Below are 24,435 nucleotides of genomic sequence, written 5' to 3'. Positions count from 1 at the left end.
CTACGGCATCTCAAGGGTGACCTTTGTTTTTTTACAAGAGACACACATCTGCACCTCAGATATCCCCCGTATTAAGAGAGCATGGATGGGACACATTTTTCATTCTAAATTCTCTGCAAAAGCCAGGGGAGCTGCAATTATTATACATAGGGATGTACCCTTCGAGCCTTCCACCATTTTAACTGACCCTGACGGACGATATGTTATAGTGTCGGGCAGGCTGCAGAACATTCCGGTGGTTTTGGCCTCAATATATGCACCAAATTGGGACAATGATAAATTTGTATCCAATTTATTTTCCTCGATACCTAACCTTAATGATCATCACATAATTATCGGAGGAGACTTTAATCAGGTCCAAAACATAGAACTTGACAGGCCATCTCCAAAGCGGCGAACATCCTAAAATTTCACATGGACCAGCTTGGCCTTATAGACCCTTGGAGAACAAAATGTCCTACCGATAAACTTTTCTCCTTCTTCTCCCATGTCCATCACACATATTCGAGGATAGACTTCTTTTTACTAGATGAAAAACGACTACATAATGTAGTCTCTACTAAGTACCATAGTATAGTCATTTCCGATCATGCCCCGACATCCGTTGAAATTAACTTCCCCCAGGGTAGGACACCCTCTAAATTTTGGAGATTCAACTCCCACTTATTATCTGAACCTGAATTTAAGGATTTTATTCATACACAAATAAAAATATTCTTTGAGATAAACGACACACCTGAAGTTAGCAGTGACATACTCTGGGAGGCCTTTAAGGCATATCTCCGCGGACAGGCCATCTCCTTCACCTCTCATTTTGGGAAGCAGGAACAATCCAAATTAACGGGTATATCAGATGAGATTAAACGATTAGACATCCAGTACTCGTCTAAACCCACCCCTGCTCTATATAAAAAACGACTCCAGCTTCAATCACAATATGATTTGCTTTCAACTAGTAAGATCGAGAGACTACTCCTGCACACCAAGCAACGTTTTTTCGAACAGGGGGACAAGGCAGGAAAATTACTTGCGTACCAAGCACGAGTGGGGAGTGCCTCTAGACTGATTCCCAGGATAAAATCCCAATTAGGTGTCACTACAACAGACCCTACGGACATTTCTGAAATTTTCTCTGACTATTATTCCAAACTTTACACGTTGGAGTCTTCCCAGCAGGACTGGGATCGCCCAAACCCCCTCAAGTCTCTCAAGTACCCTCAAGCGAATAAAGCGGAAGATGAAGAGTTAGGCACGCCTATAACCATCTCTGAAGTGACTGAGGCAATCAAATCTTTACAAAGTGGTAAATCACCCGGGCCAGATGGCTATACTACAGAATTTTATAAAACGTACTCCGTGTTGGTTGCTCCTTTCCTACTGAGAGTATATAACGACTCCCTTCTAAAGGGCCAAATGCCGCCCACGCTATCAGAGGCGTCATTATCCCTGCTGCTCAAAAAAGGTAAAGACCCTCTCCTTTGTAGCAGTTACAGACCAATCTCCCTCCTTAATGTGGATTGTAAAATATTGGCTAAGGTCCTTTCATGCCGTCTTCAGAAGGTGGTCCCATTCCTGATAGACCCGGATCAGACGGGTTTCATCATGGACAGGCAATCCTTCTTTAACACCAGAAGGCTGTTAAATATCCTTTTCACAACCACGACTGGCGCACCAGAAATGGTACTCTCCCTAGATGCTGAGAAAGCGTTTGACAGAGTGGAATGGAGATACCTGTTCCATACACTTGAGAAATTCGGTTTGGGCCCAGGTTTTATTTCATGGATAAAACTCCTATACTCGTCCCTGGTGGCCTCGGTTAATGTGAATGGTACCAAGTCGGGCCAGTTTGCGCTTTATCGTGGCACCCGTCAAGGATGCCCGCTTTCTCCCTTGCTCTACGTGCTCGCCACAGAACCTTTAGCCATATGGCTTCGCAGTGAGGACAGATTTGAGGGGATTGAGAGGTTCGGCCTGGTTCATAAACTCTCATTGTATGCCGATGATCTCCTACTCTATGTCTCCAATCCGTCATCGTCCATCCCTGCTATCCTGGACATTCTAGAACAGAATAGGCAGCTCTCTGGGTACAAACTTAATCTCCAGAAAAGTGAATATTTACCTGTTAATGCATCTGCGGAACGGCTTCCTCAATCGCTTTTCCCCTTTAAAAGGGCCACGGAAGGATTCACATATCTAGGGATTTTTATGGCCAAATCACAGACGGAGCTCTTCGCAAAAAATGTCCGCCCTCTGCTGGATCGCTTTAAGTTAGATCTGACGAGATGGTCCTCTCTCCCCCTCTCACTTCTGGGAAGGGTTAACCTGATAAAGATGGTGGTCTTACCCCGATTTTATATGCTTTTCAGCATATACCAATATTTATTAATAAAGCCTTTTTCACTTCGATTGATCAACTTATTGGTTCATTCCTGTGGGGTAACAAAAGAGCACGTATTAAGAGGACGATCATGCAACTTCCCAAATCAGAAGGGGGGTTGGCTTTGCCTAATCTTTGCTGTTACTACTGGGCATGTAATATAAACAAACTCCTTTACTGGAGGACCAGGAGGGAGGAAGAAGACCAACCCCAATGGGCTCGGATGGAAGTCTCCTCTTCAAAGTACTCACTCTGGTCTGTGGCAACATCCCAACTACCCATTTCAATCCCTATTAAACAGGTGGCTCGGAACCAAATTGTAACGGATACTTTGAAAATCTGGAATCAGTTTAGGAAACAATTTGGCCTACACGCTCCGTCGGGGCTAGCTCCAATCTCTCGCAATCACCTATTCCTACCGTCCTGTTCTGATCCTGTATTCAGAAGCTGGGCGAACAAAGGTTTGCTAACCATTAATGACCTCTACTCCGGAGGTGTGTTCTCCTCGTTTGCAGAATTATCAAAAAGATTTGGTCTTCCAAACTCCCACCTTTTTTGTTTTTTTCAGATCAGACATTTTGTTCAGAACCAATTCCCACAATTCCCTGGCCGTCCTCCAGACTCTAGGACTGACCCTCTCCTATCGCTCGGCACCGGGCGGAAAGGGCTCGTCTCAATTATATATGATAAAATATTTTGGATGAACCCAACTTGCTTAGACTCCCTAAAAGCCAAATGGGATGAAGATCTGGGAATTATCATTACAGATGAACAATGGGATCATATATTAGACCTTGTACACCTCCTCTATATGTGCAAGACACAGTTTGCTGCAGTGTAGGATCCTGCATAGGGTTCATTACACCAATGCGAGGTTAGCAAAGATATACCCGGATAGAACGGATGCGTGTAATAGATGTAAACAATCTCCGGCCGATTATATGCACATGTTTTGGACGTGCCCCAAACTCACAGAGTTTTGGACTGCAATATTTGATACACTGAGTAGGGTCCTGGGTGTGACGTTAGACCCTGATCCACTCACTGCCTTTTTCGGTATCCCGAATACCCCTTCTATCGCATCTAGGGCTGCAAAACGAGTTGTGGCGTTCACTACCCTCCTCGCTAGGAGACTTATTCTCTTTAAGTGGATACACCCTTCCCCTCCCACTCACAACAGATGGATACATGAGATACTACATTGCATTAGGCTTGAACGAATCAGATTCTCCCTAAAGGGCTCCCTTGAAACATTCCATGTGACCTGGCAACCATTTCTGCAACACATCGATACCCTGACTATCAATGAAGAGACTTAGAAAGGATAGAGCTTTACACCTCTAACTGCACTTCCATATCTTTTATTATTATTTTATTCCTATTTTCTAATGTTCCCCCCCCCCTTCCCTGTCCTGGTATGTATGGGTGTGAATGAGACCCCGGGGGGGTGGGTGGGTAACTGGGGGAGGGAGAGGGGAACGAGGGACACAGCTGCAGAAGATCAAACTATTCAAGAATTACCACAACACTATAAGTAGGGGTGGGGGAAAGAGTGAAATAATATCATTGATGACTTTCTTCCACAGCCACATCCGTGCTAGAGAGGTTTTTCCCCCCCCCCCCTGGAGATCACCATAGTCAAGCGAACCAGGACTAAACTGAACACCATTTTATCTTTTGTAGGCCACCCATTGTTTAGTATTTTCGATGCTCTGCGAAGCTCATTTAGTAACAGATTGCTGATGCCTCAATGCTCTACTGAGCGATTGAGAAGGTCCTTTGTACCTGCTGCGGTGAAAATGTTTAACGAACACCGATAGCATTGTGTTAAGAAGCTCTCCTATTGTGTTGTGTATCCTGTAGTGTATTGTATCATGTAACTGTGTCTTTCATGTTTGTATATGTGTATTTGCTCTGGTGGCAAACCATGTTTCCCCTCGGGGATTAAGAAATAAACCATACCATACCAATAACGAGTATAATCGTCATTGGCAGTGAATGAGTTAATTAATAAAAAATAATTATTAAAAAAAAACTTGGCATCCTGTTATTTTACCCACGCTATGCCACTGGTAACTACAGAATCACTGGATGGTCAAATAACCTTCTCTCAGTTTCACTGTTTCACTGTGGTTAGCTTCTGCAGGGCAGTGTAGTACATTACAATATAATAGGCTATAGTATATTGTTTTGTAATGTGACAAATTGGGGGCTCGTCCTGTTTGGTTGTTTGGTTTAGTAGTTGGTGGACCTTTTGTTGAGATTTACTTTGTTTGGTTTGATTTGTTGTAATTTGGCCTGGTTTTATTGAACTATTAGTTCGATTCTTTCTGGCATTTGGTTTGAGTTCCTGTTGGGACTTTTTGCTTGGCTCTGTCTGGTTCTGAAAGGGCTAATTGGAAGGGTTAATTGGTTAACTAGTGTCTTTGACCTGAGGGCTAATTTAGAGCTAGTGTTTGTAGCCTGATTGTTAGCATCTGTTTGGAGGCTAATTGTTTGTATGCCAGTGTGGATGAGTGAAAAGTGAAGTGTGGTGCGGTGTGGTGTAAGTAAGGGATAATGTATAGCTACGAGGTCATTGTCGCAAAATAATTGACCGACACAGAGTTTAAAATACAGAGGCGCAGCGCCGAGGTGTTTTAAACGTCAGTGAAGGTCAATTATTTTGCGACAATGATCGAGTATAGCTATACATTATCCCGCTTATTACATGGCTAACTTACTAACAATATACCTAATTCATCGACAAGATTAGATCAAATGAAGACGCAGTTGTTCTGTGGCTCTGTCAGCCCAAATAAAGTGATTATTATTATCGGCAGCCGGCAGGTCTCTGGTCTGATTGCATGACTGAGTGCAGCTGTGCATATGCTGAGCAGCACTGATACAGTGTTGTAGTGGGCTTGATTGCGAACAGCTGCGCACAGCGGTCATTATTGTCGCACAGCGGTCATTATTGTGTGATAACGGACCTCTGACGCGGGCTATTGACCAATCAGAAGCAAGCATTTCGGCGAATGTGAAAACGCCATGTAATAAGTAGGAATATTATAGTTCAATGGGTGGTAGATAACCTGATAGAGAAGCAGAGAGAGAAGGTTAAACAGGGACATATTTATACAGGCAGCTCTCAATGCCCAGGTGAGTCTAATTGGGTTGACGAGCCACCCACTCTACCATGCTCCTGGAGAGGCAGCAGACTCACCAATAAGCAGGTAGAGTGGGGGCCGTCACAATAACTATACTACTATACTATACTATAATATACTATACTATACTATACTATACTATTATCATACTACAACACTTTACAATACTATATTATATGGTATAACTGTACTATACTATACTATACCATAGATTAGATTAGATAGATTCAAATGTATTGTCAGTACTGTACAAGCACAGTACATCGAAAATAAGTTTGGCATCCAACCAGAGTGCAAATGTAACAGTAAAGTGCAATAGTAACATACAATGTACAGGTGATTAGACTGGGTATAAAATATATAATTTAGTACTACTGAGTGTAGTGCTAATCAGATATATGTACAGAGTTGTAGTATAATATGTACAGCGATACAGGTGTAAAGACTGTATGGTAGTAGTCATACTGTCGAGCAGCATAACTAGTAAGAGTAGGATATATACAGTACATAGTATATAGATATAATATCTACAGATATGTAAAAGGATTATGTGCAGGTAAATACAGACAGATATGGATAGGTACTGTATATGCGGTGAGAATAAATATATATATATATGTATATACAGCATTTGTACATGCTATCATACAGAGCTAAGGGTTATTTGCAGGTGTATAAGTAAGTATATAGAGGGGTTATATGCAGGTATATTCAGACGAATATATATGTATATATGCTGTAAATATAAGAATATAAATGTAAATATAAATATGGGTATATATACAGCACTGTTGTACATGCTATCATAGTTCACCCGAATCTGAGGGGACAGGTGAGCTGCTGAGGTGTTGAGGTTCCAAGAGAGGTCCTCAGAGATGTGGAATTTGAAGCTGGAGACACGCTCAACCTCCGTCCCATTGATGTGGACGGGGCATGCACACTGGCTCTGGTCTTCCTGAAGTCCATGATGAGCTCCTTGGTTTTCTTGGTGTTGAGGGCCAGGTTGTTGTCGGCGCACCACGCTGCCAGATGCTGGACCTCCTCCCTATTGGCAGACTCATCATTGTTTTTGATGAGGCCCACCACTGTTGTGTCATCTGCAAACTAAATAATGGTGTTGGTGCCATGTATATAGGAGTGCAGTCATGGGTGAAGAGGGAGTAGAGAAGGGGGCTCAGCACGCAGCCTTGCAGGACGCCGGTGTTCAGGGTGAGGGTGGAGGAGGTGAGATTGTCTAGGAGGTCTGTTCGTTAGGAAGTCAAATGTCCAGTTGCAGACAGAAGGGTTCATGTCAGGTCCTTGGTTTCCACAAGGTCACCAAATTTGGAGATGAGTTTGGAGGTGATGATGGTGTTGAACGCTGAGCTGAAGTCAATGAACAGCATTCTCACATGGGTATTGCTCTCATCCAGGTGGGCGAGGGCGGAATGTAGCGCTGATGAGTAGCATCCTCTGTGCTCCTGTTCTCATGGTAGACAAATTGTGTCTGTCCAGTGAGGGTGAGAGGCCAGATTTTAGGTGAGCCAAGACCAGCCTCTCAAAGCACTTCATGATAATGGGGGTGAGTGCAACGGGCGGAAGTCATTAAGGCTCAAGGCAGAGGAGTGTTTCGGCACTGGAACGATGGAGGTGGTTTTAAAGCACGCTGGGACAACTGCCTGGGATAGTGACAGGTTGAAGACCTCGGTCAGCTGCTCAGCACTTCCTGAGCACTCGGCCGGGGATTCCATCAGGGCCAGCTGCCTTACGTGCATTAGTCCTGCTCAGTGCCATACACACATCAGTGGGGGCAGTCGCGGGCTGGGACCATAATTTCTACTGTGAATTTGACTCAGGCAGGCCAGGCCACTGGTGAGTGGGGGAGAGAGTGAGGGGTTGGTGGTTGGCAGGGAGGGCAGCCTTGGTGGGCACCTCCTTGTTGTCTCTGTCGAATTGGGCATAGAAGTTATGGAGCTCATCAGGGAGGGAGGGGTCAGTGGTTTGGGGAGAGTTGTTGTTGATGGCCTGGATGCCCTGCCACATGCATCGGGGGTCGGAGTGCTCTTCAACCTTTATCTTGTGGCTGTGCTTGACCCGCTTGATTCTCTTATTCAGGTTAGCTAATGACTAGAACATTAGATCTAAAAGCAGTGTCACATGCTTTTAGTAGTGAACGGATCTCTTTGTTCATGATTGGGGAATGTAGTGATCTGTTTGAGGGTGGTGATACTGTCAATATTGAAGTTGATGTGGTCAACAATGAAGGAGGTGTAGGAGTCAATATCAGTGTGGGAGTCCAGGGTGATCTGTGTAGCAAACATACTCCAGTCTGTGTGTTGGAACCGGTGCTGCAGCTCAGATTCTACCCCCTCAGCTCAGAGTCTACCCCCTCAGAGTCTACCCCCTCAGAGTCTACCCCCTCAGTTCAGAGTCTACCCCCTCAGAGTCTACCCCCTCAGCTCAGAGTCTACCCCCTCAGAGTCTACCCCCTCAGCCCAGAGTCTACCCCCTCAGCTCAGAGTCTACCCCCTCAGAGTCTACCCCCTCAGTTCAGAGTCTACCCCCTCAGAGTCTACCCCCTCAGTTCAGAGTCTACCCCCTCAGTTCAGAGTCTACCCCCTCAGCCCAGAGTCTACCCCCTCAGTTCAGAGTCTACCCCCTCAGTTCAGAGTCTACCCCCTCAGTTGAGAGTCTACCCCCTCAGTTCAGAGTCTACCCCCTCAGTTCAGAGTCTACCCCCTCAGTTCAGAGTCTACCCCCTCAGTTCAGAGTCTACCCCCTCAGTTCAGAGTCTACCCCCTCAGCCCAGAGTCTACCCCCTCAGTTCAGAGTCTACCCCCTCAGTTCAGAGTCTACCCCCTCAGCCCAGAGTCTACCCCCTCAGTTCAGAGTCTACCCCCTCAGTTCAGAGTCTACCCCCTCAGTTCAGAGTCTACCCCTTCAGCCCAGAGTCTACCCCCTCAGTTCAGAGTCTACCCCCTCAGCCCAGAGTCTACCCCCTCAGTTCAGAGTCTACCCCTTCAGCCCAGAGTCTACCCCCTCAGTTCAGAGTCTACCCCCTCAGCCCAGAGTCTACCCCCTCAGTTCAGAGTCTACCACCTCAGCTTAGAGTCTACCCCCTCAGTTCAGAGTCTACCCCCTCAGTTCAGAGTCTACCACCTCAGCTCAGAGTCTACCCCCTCAGTTCAGAGTCTACCACCTCAGTTCAGAGTCTACCCCCTCAGTTCAGAGTCTACCACCTCAGCTCAGAGTCTACCCCCTCAGTTCAGAGTCTACCACCTCAGTTCAGAGTCTACCACCTCAGCTTAGAGTCTACCCCCTCAGTTCAGAGTCTACCCCCTCAGTTCAGAGTCTACCACCTCAGCTCAGAGTCTACCCCCTCAGTTCAGAGTCTACCACCTCAGTTCAGAGTCTACCCCCTCAGTTCAGAGTCTACCACCTCAGCTTAGAGTCTACCACCTCAGTTCAGAGTCTACCCCCTCAGAGTCTACCACCTCAGCCCAGAGTCTGCCCCCTCAGCCCAGAGTCTACCACCTCAGCCCAGAGTCTGCCCCCTCAGTTCAGAGTCTACCACCTCAGCCCAGAGTCTGCCCCCTCAGTTCATAGTCTACCACCTCAGCCCAGAGTCTGCCCCCTCAGTTCAGAGTCTACCCCCTCAGTTCAGAGTCTGCCCCCTCAGGCCATATTTGAACTGTTCTGACTGAGGGCTTCACACATTTTATGAGTGGGGTGTACTTTGGGAGCAGGAACAACGAGAGGTGGCCAGATTGGTGGCACTACTGTACTGTACTATAGTATACTATCAAAGCAGCAACAGACAAGCAGTCCAACACTGGCAGGTGTCTCTACAATGAGTCTATATTTCATTAATGACTTTTGTTTAAATGTGTTCTACATGTTAACATGTCTTCCTATTGGCCAGGATCCAGAGGCCTCACGCAGGAAGCAGAGCACCTACGGCCCGCCCACCATGAAAGGTAACCACACCCCTAAAAAGACTGATGATACTGATGAGACTGAGCTGATTTGCTCACTCTGTCAAAAGTAACAAAAGATAATTCATCCCTGACTACAATAAGATTGCATTAAGTTAAGTTAAGATAAGATTGTTAAGATAAGCAACTTTATTAACCAGACACAGGGGTGACAATTTGGCTTGGCAGCTGAAATTAATGAAAGTGAATGAGGAGCTTGACCACCAGAAGGATCAGTGGTATTGACAGTGGATCATAGCGGCTCGCTGACCAGTAGATGACCTGATATGGGTGCTCGTTGACCAGTAGATGACCTGATATGGGCGCTCGTTGGCCAGTAGATGACCTGATATGGGCGCCCGCTTATCAGTAGATGACCTGATATGGGCGCCCGCTGATCAGTAGATGACCTGATATGGGCGCCCGCTGATCAGTAGATGACCTGATATGGGCACCCGCTGATCAGTAGATGACCTTGTATGGGCGCTCGCTGACCAGTAGATTACCTTATATTGGCGCTAGCTGACCAGTAGATAACCTTAGATAGAGGTTAGGACATGACCTTAAATGGAGGTAGACTGATCACTGGCTGACTTATAGATGACTCTAGGGAAGATGGCAAATAAGTGTATTTCCCAAAATCTTGGAGTGTTCCTTTAAGCAGTGAGTATGTTTATGTTTATTAGGATCCCCATTAGTCATCATCAACGTGTTGACTATTCTTCCTGGGGTCCGCACAGATATACACATACAAATATGAAACATTCAGTGTAAATCAGTCATATATCACATCCATATTAGGGATGTCCCGATCCGATCACATGATCGGAATCGGCGTCGATCACGTGCTTTTCAGAGGATCGGGGATCGGGAAAACATAATAATAAAAATCGGCAGTCAAAAAAAGAAACATGACCATGTCCACGTCTTAAACTCATACGGAGGCCTTAGTTTTGGTTTTAAATTACATATAATATATCATCATTAATGTATTTATTGTCACACAGAGCAGAATATTTGTCCACAACAAACACATTCCCCTTTAATTTTCACCGTTGCAACAAACACCCCTTTAATTTAGACGCTACACGCTACACGCTACACGCTCCACATCACAACAACAGTACAACACGTCGCTCCCGAAACACGGTTAATATCCACTGACTTGAGCAGCTAGACTTAATGTCAGAGGTTTGGAACTAAGCATTTTAAAATAGAAAGTCAAGCCAGTTGCAATGTTTGCAAGGACAGGCTGGAGGCGAAGTTTTCAGACTAACTTTTCACCTGGAGGATAACGTTACGTGACTGAGGATTATCGTCGGCGTTTCAGACCAGAATGGACCATTACGTAAGTCGAACACTGAATGTATACTAATGTGCAAACATATATTGAAACTTTTAATATTTCTCATATGAAGCAGAAGCACATTTCTCAGGGTGAATGTAATAACAAACGCCTCCGCGCTCGCGCCCCCGGACTATAGGCAACAGATGGGCTTGTCTCGCTCTGCCAGTTTCTGACAAAAATGCATCAAAATTGATTACTAATGTGAAAGATCGGATCGGAAGATATTTAAAATCACATGATCGGGATCGGATCGGAAGCAAAAAAAGGCGATCGGGACATCCCTATCCATAATCAATAGAAAATAAAACAAAAGGTCATAGGTGAATCCATTTCACCATACCTTTAAAAAAACACAAAGTAAACAGAAGAAGTTTGGATAACATGGCTGCAGCTACACTCATGCATGACATATATTGATTTCCTTCCGGATTATGGTTCCTTTAAGTTTCTTTTTGAAACTGGGGGGCGGAGCCAGGCGTTCATGGGGTGAGACGTGTTTCACGGGAGCTCCCTATTATCGTGCGGAAAACACTGTCACCCCACTAGTCTTTATTTTATTTTTATTTGTTATTGGTCTTTTTGTTGAGTGGTCGAGCATCTACTACTTTCATCGACCTTTTTTCAACTTTTCACGATGTCGAAGGGAACCAGAGCCATGAACGCTACAGCCGACAAAATGGCACCGAGCCCGTCCTCGCTTTCGCCTGAGATAAGTGAAATTCTCTCGGTCGTGACCAAACTCCATGCGGACTTTGATGCACAAATGAAAGCTGATGCACAAATGAAAGCGCAGGCGGAACTTTTTGATACCTTCCATCGGGCAATGTCGGAGGAAATCAGGCTGGCGGTAGGTCCGTTGAGAGAAAAGATGGAGTCGCTACACGCTGCCGCCGCAGCTAACGCTAACGAACTAGCTTCGCTAACGGTTGAGGCCTCTCGACAGGGCGAGAGGGTGGAGGGTCTGGAGTGTTCCCTGCTGGCTAGGCAGGCTGACGTCGCCAAATTACAGTCGGTAATTGCGGAAATGCAGTCCAGGGAGAGACGATACAACATCAGGATTGTCGGTGTACCGGAGGGCAGTGAGGGAGGACGTCTCTCGGAGAACATGCCGGAGCTGCTGCAGAAAATACTGGGGAAATATGTTCTTCCCGACCCGCCCTTATGTGAATCGGCCTACAGAGCGGGCAAGACCAGTCCTGATGTGAGCAAGGAGCCGAGGCCCATCATTGTCAAGCTAAACAGGCTACAGCAGAGAGAACTCATCATGCGGTCGGCCCGGGCCAGAAGGCGGGATCTGGGTCTCGACAATCACAAAGTGGCCATTTTCGAGGACTTCACACCGGAGGTTCAGGCACAGAGGGGCGAATACAAACTGGTCATGGCCAAGCTATGGAAACTGGGCTTGAGGCCTATGCTATTCGCCCCCGCAAGATTGTCTGTGCTATGTAAGGGCGATGACCGTCGCTCATTTTGGTCGTTGGCCAAAGCGGAGGAATATCTCGGGGGGTTGGTCGAGACGGTGGCTTGATAGCTTTGTCGGGTGAGTGGCTTGGCGTTGTGGACCTAAATACATTGTTAGGGCGGACTACTCACAATTGCTTGTTATCAGGCCCAGACAGGCTAACTACCAGCTGCCCATCCGAGCTCTATGGAGGCTAACGAGCTAACTGAACAATGTACATGACAGATTCTAGCGTGCTAGCCGGATTCATCACTAGCTTACACGCTGGCCTCGGGCTGGCTAGCGGGCTGCGTCTATCGTCTGCGCCGTGACATTCGAGACCCATTAATGTTTACGTATTTTGGTTGCTGTTGCTGTTCAAAGTGACATTGGTTTGCACAATTCAATGGTGATCGGGTCCTTAACTAACTTCTTGTATGCTTTTATTTTTATATCCAGGATGTTTTGAGCTTTGGGCTCCAATAGTAGAAGGTCGGTTGAATATACATATACAATATATGATAACAGGTTGGGTCGGGTATAGCTTTGCTTGCACTCTGGCCATAACCCTCTTTTCCTTTTCTTCTTATTGTCGCTGTTTTTATGTCATCTGTATGCGCGATTTAAATGTGATCCGATTCTGCCTTAGACTATCTGCTGGTATGCTTTAATTAAATTTTGTTTTGAATTTTCCTTTATCCATTTATGCTATGACGTTGCGACATTGATACGCAGACTCTGAGGTAGATGGTTACAGGGTTGATGTTGAGTTATTATATAATAATGGCTATTTTTTCCATTATAGTTGTCTCATGTTAGGGCCAAGGCTCACGGTGGTTCTCGACCGAATATACATACAAAATATATGATAACAGGTTGGGTCAGGTTTAGCTTTGCTTGCACTTTAGCCATAACCCTCTTTCCTTTTCTTCTTATTGTCGCTGTTTTAATGACATCTGTATGCGCAATTTAACTGAGATCCGATCCTGCCTTAGACTATCTGCTGGTATGCTTTAATTTGATTTTGTTTTGAATTTTCCTTTATCCATTTATGCTATAACGTTGCGCCATTGATACGCAGACTCGGTAGTAGATGATCACAGGGTTGATGCTGAGTTATTATATAATAATGGCTATTTTTCCATTATAGTTGTCTCGTGTTAGAGCCAAGGCTCACGGTGGTTTTCGACCGATATCTTTATTGAGATTCATTTTTATTTTTATTTGTGTTTATTGGACTAGTGGGGGTTTAATCAGGGGTTTATCTAGAGGGGGGTCGGAGTGGAGAGCGTCTTATTGGATCCATGACTCCAGTGGGTAACGAGAGGAAGATGACCATCCTCAGTGGATGGGGCATAGGGAGGGGATTGGAGAGTGGGTATAGGAGGGTTAATAATAGGACGGGTGGGTTTAGAGTAGAAGGAGGGTGGGTTGTAACTGGGGTGGTATTGTTCTGTGTTTTATGTACTGTTGTCTTATATGTGTGTGATTGTTCCTCCTCTGAACTCCTGAGATTGACCGTCTGGGCCCGCCTGGATCAGCGCCTCGAGCCTCAGCCTAGCTGCACTGGTATGTTCTCTACGCATTTAGACAAATTCGACCATGGCTAAATTGAATATTTTAATTTGGAACGCTGGGGGTCTTAACGCCCCTCACAAGCGTGCCAGTGTCCTTTGGTTATTGAAGAGAAGAAATATTGACATTGCTCTCCTTAGTGAGACGCATTTATTGGTAGGTGATGTGTCAAGGCTGGCAAATCGACAATATCATGTTATCTCCTCATCCTCAGCCGATGATAAGACGAAAGGAGTCGTCATAGTTACAAGACATAACCTTGATATCAAAGTCCTGGACGTGTGGTCGGAAACGGAGGGAAGGATTACTATAGCAAAAGTTGAGTTCTCTCATAGGAAGATGGCAATAATAGCATTGTATGCCCCTAACACATTTGATTCAGCGTTCTATAATATAATCACGAAGAATTTGTTGGAACTTACTGGATACGCTCTCATTGTGGGTGGCGATTTTAATGCGTGCTGGGATGCGGAGATGGATAGGTCCGGGTCCTCTGAAACAAGCGACCAACAACGGTCCTCTAAGGCCCTCAGGATGTGGGCCCAGGACACTGGGCTCACAGACCTATGGCGCATATCCAATCCCACCCTCAAGGATTACTCTCACCTGTCAGCCAGACACAAAACCTTCTCTCGAATAGACTATGCATTCGTGTCCCCTAATATGTTTGATAGTTTCGACGTCTCATTGGTTCCCCTGGCTCTCTCGGACCACAAGGGGATTTTCCTTACGGCAACCTTTGGCAGGCTCTCCACGAGAGCTCCCAGATGGCGTTTTAACTCAACCTTGTTAAAGAACGATGATTTCTGTTCTGAGTTCAGGAGTAAACTAGCTGAATTCTTGCAGATCAACGTTGGCACGGTCGAAGACCCTAGGGTCCTGTGGAACGCATTGAAAGGATTTATCAGGGGTCATGTCACACTTTTCGCCTCCAATTTGCGAAAATCCCGGTCAAAAAAACTAGAAGGACTGGAAACATTATATGCCGACCTATACGCATCCCTGCAAACTAACTATAGTGAACGACTAAACACACAACGTAAGATAGTCAAGAAAGAAAGAAACTCCATACTTAAACAACAGTCTGAGTTCTTGATACATAGGACAAGACAAAATTACTACTTTCACGGCTCCAGGCCTAGCCATCTATTGGCAATGAAAATACGCTCGAATGATCATTTCTCGGATATCCCCTCGATCAAGACGAGACAGGGTACAGTCACTACTGATTCGAAAAAGATCAACGACACTTTTAAAGAGTTTTACTCACAGTTATATAGCTCAGAGGTTAATCTCGACGACTCTAAATTTGAATCGTTCATTGGCGGGCTTGAGATACCCCACATTTCTGAGGAAGAGGCCAAGGAACTGGGGAAACCGATCACTCTTATGGAATTGAGGGAGACGATTGCTGAAATGCAGAGGGGTAAGGCACCAGGCTGGGATGGTATTCCACCCGAGGTGTATTTAGCTTTCTGGGACCAACTGGGTCCATTGATGCTCGATATGATCAATTATGCTATCAAACAAGGGGAGTTCTCAAGAGATGTCAACATGGCGTTGATTTCCTTACTTCTCAAGAAGGACAAAGATCCCAATGATTGTGGTAGCTATAGGCCCTTGAGTCTTCTCTGGGCCGATTTAAAAGTGTTTGCCAAGGTGCTGGCCCGCCGCCTGCAGAGATTTATGACGGTATTGGTACACTGGTTTTATCCCGGGGCGCCTGGCTGCAGATAATCTTAGGAGGCTGTTGCATGTAATCGATAACAGTAAAGACAATACAGCTCCGTCCACAGTTCTGTCTTTGGATGCCATGAAGGCGTTTGACAGACTTGAGTGGTCATACCTGTGGAAGGTACTTGAGGTCATGGGTCTTGGAAAGAGTTTTATTCATATGATTAAAGTCCTGTATGCCTCGCCGTCTGCGATGATACTGACAGGCAAAAACTGTTCCACACTCTTTCCAGTCTCCAGATCTTCTAGACAGGGTTGTCCTCTGAGCCCAGGACTGTTCGCGCTTTCCCTCGAACCATTGGCCCAATTTATTAGGCAATCGGAGGACATCGTCCCCATAATGGTCAATAATACTCCACACAAAATTGCTCTCTATGCGGATGACCTGCTGATTTTTATGGACGACCCCTCCCGGTCGGCCACAAAATTATTGGGAATAATCAACGACTTTGGTAAAATGTCAGGCTTTAAGATTAACTGGAACAAATCAGCCTGCCTACCTCTTAATGAGCTGGCCAAGGCGGTACGACTACCAGCTGATATCCCCATAGTAGAACATTTTAAATACTTGGGCATAGAGATATTCCCCACGCTGAATCGAACTACTAAGTACAACTTCACGGGTACTTATGATAAAATACGCCAGGATCTAGACAGGTGGTCGTCCCTTCCTAACTCCTTACAAGCCCGGGCTTCCATAATCAAAATTAACGTCCTGCCTAGGATAAATTTTGTTAGCTCAATGCTCCCCCTGCCCCCCCCCAATAGACCACTGGCGCAAGGTACAATCGATGGTATCTAAGTTTATCTGGAATAACAAACGCCCGAGAATCAAAAGGGCTACTACTCAACGTAGGAAACAAGATGGGGGCCTCGCAATCCCTGATTTTAAGCTTTATTTCTGGTCCTTCTCACTGAGACCTCTGATGTGCTGGCTAGACCCTGTAGATGCTGTATCTTGGCGCTCCTTAGAAGCGGCGGCGGTCTCACCGCTAAGATTGCAGGATGTGGTGTACTCCACTGTCTCTATTTCGAAATGCCGGCTGAGGTATGGACCGATCATAACTCACGTGATCCAAACGTGGCGTAATGTACAGAGGTTGTGTGGGGTTAAATGCCCATGGCACCTGGACTCTTCAATTTTTAATAACCAGCAATTACTTGTTGGGCACAAGCCGGTTAATATTCCTCAATGGCAAAGGAGGGGAGTTCATACTCTGGAGGATATTTATGATAAGAACGGCCTCGGTGCGTTTCAGGACTTAAGAGAATTTTATGATCTTCCCGGCGAGTCCTTCTTTCTTTACCTTCAACTAAGGTCAGCACTGAGGGCGCATGGCGTGCCGTGGGCTCAAGCTTTGCACCCACACCCCTTCCTCAGGCTCATAGTGGACAGGACGACATCCAGAGGGTTTGTCTCAGACTTTTATACGCTCTTAATTCAATCCACGTATAAAAATGTATCATTGGATACAATCTGGCGTGTGGATATCACGGAGTTGGACCCCGAGTTTGACTGGGATGATGTTTGGGCAAATGTGGCATTATCTTCCCGCAACCCCAATCACCAGCAAATTAATTTTAATTATATTCATAGGACCTATCTTACACCTAGGAAGCTATTTGCTATGGGCCTGATAACCGACTCTCGGTGCACTTTGTAAGGCTGAGCCCGAACGTTCGAACGTTCGAACGTTCGTTTGTTACGCTGACATTCGGACTTTAATTAATAGGTTCGAACGTTCGGTGAAAAAAAAATAAAGGATGCGCACAGGGTTGAGGTGATGTGAATGCGAGGCGCTCGGCTCAACCAGTATGGTCTGCCGGGCTGCAGCGGGATACTATTTCTCAACCAGAGCTCTATTTTGATTGACAGGCGATTCTGCCAATTACGTCACACACCGCTTGCACCCGCCTCTGCTGTTACCACCAATCGGCAAGCGTTTATTCGTTTTTTACTTCAGGCAATGCCGCCATTGATCTGCTTGCGAGAAGCCTCAACATACTTACCGTAGCTACCGGGCGGGGAGCCGTAGTTAGCTCCCCGCCGAGGAAGTAATCGGTAACAAGGTTTCCGTAGGTGAACCTGCAGAAGGATCATTAATGAATACCAGCCTTTTTCGGCCACGGAGCGCGAGCTTCATGGCGGGAGGTGGTTGCGTTGGAAACAACAGCAGGCACACGCCTGAGCCTCGGCTCCTCAACAGACCAGTCCACCGTCTACCTCGGAACGGTGGTAGGGCGGACGGGCGGCAGGCGTGTTGGGAGCCGGTGGACGGGTCTGTTGAGGAGCCGAGGCGTGCGCCTCTCCTCCCGGCTCCCCGTCGACCAAGAGTGAATACCTGTTATTGAACGTGTAACACTAACTATATAACGTTAATGCCACAAAACGAATGCCTTTGTTTATCTAGCCCCTTACGTGACTGCAAGGGCTATTGTTTATCATAAGTAGTAACTTTTGATGCAGTAGCTTGTTTATTTTCTTCTCTGAGTGCTTTGTTTAATTACATGTTTACATGAACAGCCACCACTGTAAAGAACATGTTTTTCACCAATAGACTATGCAATGCCGCCCTCCGTAGGATCTATAATATTACAATAAAAAAAAAGTATTATTTAAAAAAATTAAAAAAAAAAAATTATTAAAAAAAATATGTATTAAAAAATTTAAAAAAACGAACATTCGAACGTTCGTTCGATAAACCCTGGTGAACGTTCAAACCCTAAAAACAGGGTTCGGGCTCAGCCTTAGCTCTCAAAAGGCCACTGGCACTTATATGCATATGTATTGGGATTGCCCACCAGTGGCCCGCTTCTGGAGGTCAATAACGGACAAACTTTCAGATCTGTGTGGCTTAACTATCCCATTCACAGCTGTTACGCTACTCCTGAACGATATAACGACACTACCTGCGTCCGTTCAACTAAAAAGGGTTGTCCTAGCGGGTGTCACAGCAGCGAAGAAGCTAATAGCAATGAGATGGAAGGAGCCTGAGAAGCTTACAGTGATTAACTGGTCCCTAACACTATTGGATGTGATTTATCTTGAGATATCCACGGCGCGGGTGATTGGGGTGGGACAGGCAGGTATTGACCTGTGGTTTGCAGCAGCCGAAAAGGTCAGGACCGCCGTGTGCGGCTGAGCGGGGTTGAGGTGCGTGTTCGGGTGAGTCCGGGGGTCTCTTGGGAGGGGGAGGAGGAAATGTTTTGTCTGTCTTGTCTTTTGTCTTGTCCTCTTGAGTTTAGCTGGGGATTTTATGGGGGGGCAGCTATTTAACTATTTCTTCACTGTTTGGTCACTTTTACACGGTCTCTGTGAGTCTATGGAACACCTCTACAGGTTTTTGTTTTTTCATGAAGGTTCATTGCTCTGTTTTCGGGTCGTGTTCTCAAAAAGTGGTCCTTGTGGTGAATTGGAGATGTACGTTTTATTAATATAAGGTCACACAGCCGGGAATCGGGGCTGAACACTGGGAAAGACCATTTATTAGATAGTACCCCTTGGATTTAAAATTTAGAAGGTTGAACTCTGTTTTCTTTTCTCTTTGTCTGTATAAATTGTTATTCTGTATTATTATTGTTTTTGTTATTTTCTTGTGAAGTTCTATGTATTGTGATTGTGTTTAATGTGTTGTCTTGTTTCATGTGAATAATAATAAAAAATTGATCAAAAAAAAGTTTCTTTTTGAAACTATCCTTGTTTTCCGTCCATATGATATGTAATGGGATCCTATTCCAATATGTTATGGCTCTATACATTGCAGTTTTCTTTAGAGCATTGGTTCTAGGCAGAGGTAGGGTAAAGTGACTACTTGAAACATGTCTGGTATTATTGTCATGTTTATCATTGGTGGATAAAAACATTGGGTGGGTTTACCTAAGGTACAAATGTTCTTTAAAAACCGAATCAAACTGCATGCTAGTCTCTCGTCCACCCTCATCCACGACAGTCTAGCAGCATCTAGGGACAGTCACTGGTAGGTGATTCTGATAAGTGGTTAATGGAACACAGCTGACCATACATCAGCCTCCCAGTTCTCCTAGAAGTGTATTATGTTTATGGTGGTTATATGTTTATTTTCTTGTTTTTATGTTTTTGTTCTGTTCATGTGTATTCATCTGCTGTTGGTCTTCGTCACTTTTTCCCTTTTTCTTTCTCAGTTGGACCCTAGCGGATATAACTTCTTATACTTGTCTGACGAGTTTTGCAGTGTGGAGTTATCTCTCCTGATTGGATAAAGTGATAAGGGATACAAGAAAATGTATTTTGTGTTTACTGCAGAGCAGAGGGACTGGGAGACCCATGTTACTGACCAGACACTTTATATCAGCGATGGCTGCCATGTAGACCACTTATTTCAACATACAAAAAATACCACTTACAGCACCTTTAACAAGACTAATGTTGTATTTACACCGGTTCCAGCCAAGACACGGGGGAATGAACTCCATGCACACAGGGGAATGAACTCCATGCTGGGTGCTAAGACACAGGGGAATGAACTCCATGCTGGGTGCTAAGACACAGGGGAATGAACTCCATGCTGGGTGCTAAGACACAGGGGAATGAACTCCATGCTGGGTGCTAAGACACAGGGGAATGAACTCCATGCTGGGTGTTGGCAGCGGGCGATCCATGACTTGTTTATCTCCGGTTTTTCAAACAGGAAAAGCATGGTGGCACGTTCATAAACATTATCTTTTTCTCTAAACTATGTTTCGGACAACATTTTAGACAAGAAATATGCCATCCAATTGCTGGATCTCAATTCATATTTGATATGCATCCCCTAGTTTAACAGTTTGATCTGAATTTCGTGAGCCACGCGCTTTGGCGCGGAGGTGTGAAAATGAGTTCACTTTGTGCTAAAGAGGTCCAGCCGCACCAGCCCCTCCCAGTTCACTGCACCGCTTTCCATCGTGAAAGTTTCAAGTTTTGTTTTATTTGTCACATTCTTTTAACTTTTCTTTACTGTATGAAGCACACTCTCAGGAGGCTCATACAGAGCCAAGCATTTCACTGTAATGTACATGTACCTTATATGTGACAAATAAAACAGAAACTGAACTTGAACTTCAACATCTGCACCTCTACATAGAACATGTATTGAATGCGGCGACACTACTGGACCTCAGTGCTGGTGATGGAAGTGGCTCCAGAAGAGCCAGCGGCCCCCAGATACATTTACACTCAACCGGACCCAAGTGGTCGATCCAAGTGAGCTTCAGAGCCCCTCGTTCTCGCTAGCATTCTTGCATCTCTCATGAAGCCGTATTTCTCCCGGGGTCATAAATGTTCTCATCACTGACTGGTCAGGAGATAGGATCATTTCAAAGGTTTGGCCTGATGGTGGCACCAGAGGAAAGGTCATGGGTAAACCAAGATCAATATGTTTCTTCCTCCTGGGGGTCATGAATGTTCCCAGCAAATGTAATAGGAATAACTATTCAGTTTGGCCAGATGGTAGTGTTGGACAAAAAGTCATGGGGTCACAAAAATCAATAGGTTTCTCCCTCTTGGGGTCATGAATGTGCACAGTAAAGTTCATACCAATCTTGCCATTACTTTTCAAGATATCTCACTCAAGTCTTGCGTCTTGACTTGAGACATGCCTGCGATCAAGACTTGAGACTTAACTTGAGACTTAACTTGAGACTAGATTTGAGACGTGCCACAAAAGGACTTGAGATTTGTTGCAAATGACTTGAGACTTGACTTGGACTTGTGCTGAAAGACTTCAAAGCAGCTCTGGTATTTCCTGTGCTTGTGTGTGTGTGAAGGCTCTCTACCAGGCACTGCAATAGGCTACTTAGTTCCGGGAAAACTAAGACAGTAAAAGCTTCGTATTGATCCAGTCTGAGTGCTGTGTGTGTGCGTGTAGGTGTGTGTGTGCGTGTGTGTGTATGTGTGTGTGCGTGTGTGTGTATGTGTGTGTGCATGTGTGTGTGTGTGTGTGTGTGTGCGTGCGCGTGTGTGTGTGTGTGTGTGTGTGTGTGTGTGTGTGTGTGTGTGTGTGTGTGTGTGTGTGTGTGTGTGTGTACAGTATGTGTCTCTCTCTCTCTCTCGTAGCCAGCAAACGTCTTTCTCTGTTGGCAGCTTGACGTTGTTCTTCATGGGCAGCGTACATTTAGTCAACGAAGATTATGACTAAATATGGTCGTCAACGAAGCTTTTTCCCCTGACGAAAACTAGATGAGACGCCATGTTAATGTAGATCATGTGACACTAACGTGACTAAATAATTAATGCAATGCTGTTGACTACAAACAACAACACAAAATGTAGTTTACAAAATAAAATCTTGCCGAAATCTCTCTTCATTTTAAGACGAGACAAAATAATTATAACTTTTAGAATAATTCATGTTATTATTAGTGAAGCATTTCCGTTTCCTGTGTGCAGCGCAAGAGCTTTGATCCATTCCCTCACTCGCGTTATGTTCTTAGCCAGCATTCTAGATAGCAGTAACGAAGGTTGCTCACTATTGGAACATTCCCTATCACATACTGTGAATTTGAAAACGTTATGCCACAATGCACCTACACCTGTCCGGCCACGCCCACATCCGCCCATGTATATAAGCGAGGGGTGTGACCGTACTTCCACTCTTCCCTAGTCTTTCACCGTTAAAATGGAAGACCAATAGGCGTCCTCAGTGAGTGAGAGCAGAGCGCTCGCCACTACTCATATAACTAGGGTTATAGGATAACCTTCATTATATAGCGTAGTGGCTTCACGCTCTGCTCACTATTGGAACACAAGAGCGGAGCAGAGCAGAGAGCCCGACAAATGTACCCGCTGAGGTCCCCTACAACCATCAGAAAACGGGGGAGGGTCCGGGCCCCCCCACCCCCCCTAGTGCGGGGTGGGGGGGAACAGGACACCGACTGTGCGAAAGAGGGGAGAGCACCCAACAAACGCACAGGGTGAGCAGACCGCGGGACAGAAGGGCCCGCGACTACCCGACCGCGTGCCCCGCACGCTACCAGGGAACGTACGTGAAAACAAAAGCCTGTGTCACCGCTCCCACACCTCGTGGGGTTGGGGTTGTTAGACCCCGACGCTACCCGCGAGGTATTCCGAGGGGTCGGGATAAAAAAAAAATTACCCCGCGGGTGAAGCCGTAGCAGCGGGTGCGTAGGGGGTCCCAGCACCCCCAGAAGCTTACCGCCGAGTCTGGGGGCCAGGACCCCCAGAAAAGGATCCTGGTGAGGTCAACGAGGCCGTGGCATCGAGACCTCTCCAGGCGTTCACTGGTGACACCACCCATTACACCGCCAGCGTATCTGTGCTTTATCGACTTCAAAAAGGCTTTTGACTCGATACACAGAGCCGTGATGATGAGGATACTCAAGGCCTACGGAGTCCCTCCCAATCTACTCCGGGCCATAGGGACCATGCACACGGGTACGAGGGCCAAAGTGGTAACCCCAGACGGCAACAGTGAAGAATTTGACCTGGCTGGAGTGATGCAAGGGGACACCCTTGCCCCCTTCCTTTTCGTCATAGTCCTCGACTATGCGCTCAGGAAGGCCATCAATGGACGGGAGCAGGAACTTGGTCTCACAATAACCCCAAGGAGATCGAGACGACACCCCGCCATAGTCCTAACAGACCTTGACTACGCGGACGACATCAGCCTGCTCTCTGACCACGTGGAGCAGGAGTGGAGACGGAGTGCGCCAAGGTTGGCCTCAGGCTAAATGCCAAGAAAACCGAGGTCATAATGTATAATATCCTCCCGGATCATCCACCTCTAAGGACAACAGGAGGATCTGCTCTAAAGGAAGTCAGTGATTGTGGGTCAACTCGTCCGAGCAAGACCTTAAAGTGAGGAAGGCGCTTGCGTGGAGGGCTCTGAACGGCATGACCAGTGTGTGGAAATCCAACCTCCCCCGTCAAATCAAGCTCAACTTCTTTCATGCAACAGTTGAGTCTGTCGTTTTGTATGGCAGTGAATGCTGGACCTTGAAGCCCACCCTGCAGAAGTCCTTGGATGGGTGCTACACCAGAATGATGCGTGTGGTGCTCAACATCAACAGGGATGAGCATGTCACTAATGCAAACTTGTATGGGGGGGTGCTAAAGGTGAGCGATAAAGTGGCAGTCAGGAGAATGAGGCTGGCAGGTCACTGCCAGAGACACCATGAGCTGCCAACCAGCAAACTTGTTCTGTGGGAACCAACACACGGGCATCGATCACGAGGACGTCCCACATTAACCTACGTGGACGTACTCAGAAGAGATGCGGGAACAGAATGCACCGGCGAGCTAGCCAGAAGCATGGAGGATTGGGATGACTGGAAGCACCGATGGAGGGCCCGTCCGAGGACGACCTAGATAGTATCGGACAGGGCCTACAACAGGTGAAGGCCCTTCTCCGCCTGGCACGCCGCGAGGACCCCCTGAGGAAGAGGCTCTGAAAACTCCCGGAGGAGGAGGCTCTGTAAGGTGGTTCTCTCTCTGAGGAGGAGGCTCCGCTGAGGGGGGGGAGGCTCTGAAGAACTTCCTGAGGAGGCTCTTAAACTTCCTGAGGAGGAGGCTCCGAGGCTCTCCAAAGGAGGCTTCCCCCCATAATCTTGTGGGGTCAGCTGGCGCACCGGGGAGACAACACTCCAAAAAGGAGGTTGATCCCTTAATCCAGGCCGACAGGTAACAAGAGCAGAGCTCGACCTGCGCCCGGAGGACTGCGAACTACACAGGCATGCCTAAAGGGGCTGACTGTAAAAACAGTACCCCGGCGGCCCACCCGCCAAGCAGGGGGGGGGAGGGGAGGGTGTTCAATGCTTTGCAAAGCTAACAAATAGCAACACCATTCGCGGATTCAGAGGCTACGTTTGTTCAAAAAACGTGTTTA

General features: G+C 46.3%; 1 protein-coding gene across 1 annotated transcript in view; it reads left to right on the top strand.

The window, feature by feature from the left end:
- The window catches only part of ppp1r1c (protein phosphatase 1, regulatory (inhibitor) subunit 1C), a gene marked incomplete at its 5' end in the record, with an annotated part of 63,998 nt that overhangs the window by 16,262 nt on the left and 23,301 nt on the right, over positions 1-24,435 (top strand). Inside the window, one exon of the mRNA XM_084321580.1 lies at positions 9,428-9,482. Within this exon, the coding sequence (XP_084177706.1) occupies positions 9,428-9,482 (55 nt within the window). The remainder of the gene's footprint in view (positions 1-9,427; positions 9,483-24,435) is intronic.

Source organism: Notolepis coatsorum (assembly GCF_963971535.1).
Source record: "Notolepis coatsorum genome assembly, chromosome: 9".
NCBI lineage: Eukaryota > Metazoa > Chordata > Actinopteri > Aulopiformes > Paralepididae > Notolepis > Notolepis coatsorum.
The sequence above is the reverse complement of the archived record's forward strand: the minus strand, read 5'-3'. Positions and strand labels throughout refer to the sequence as shown.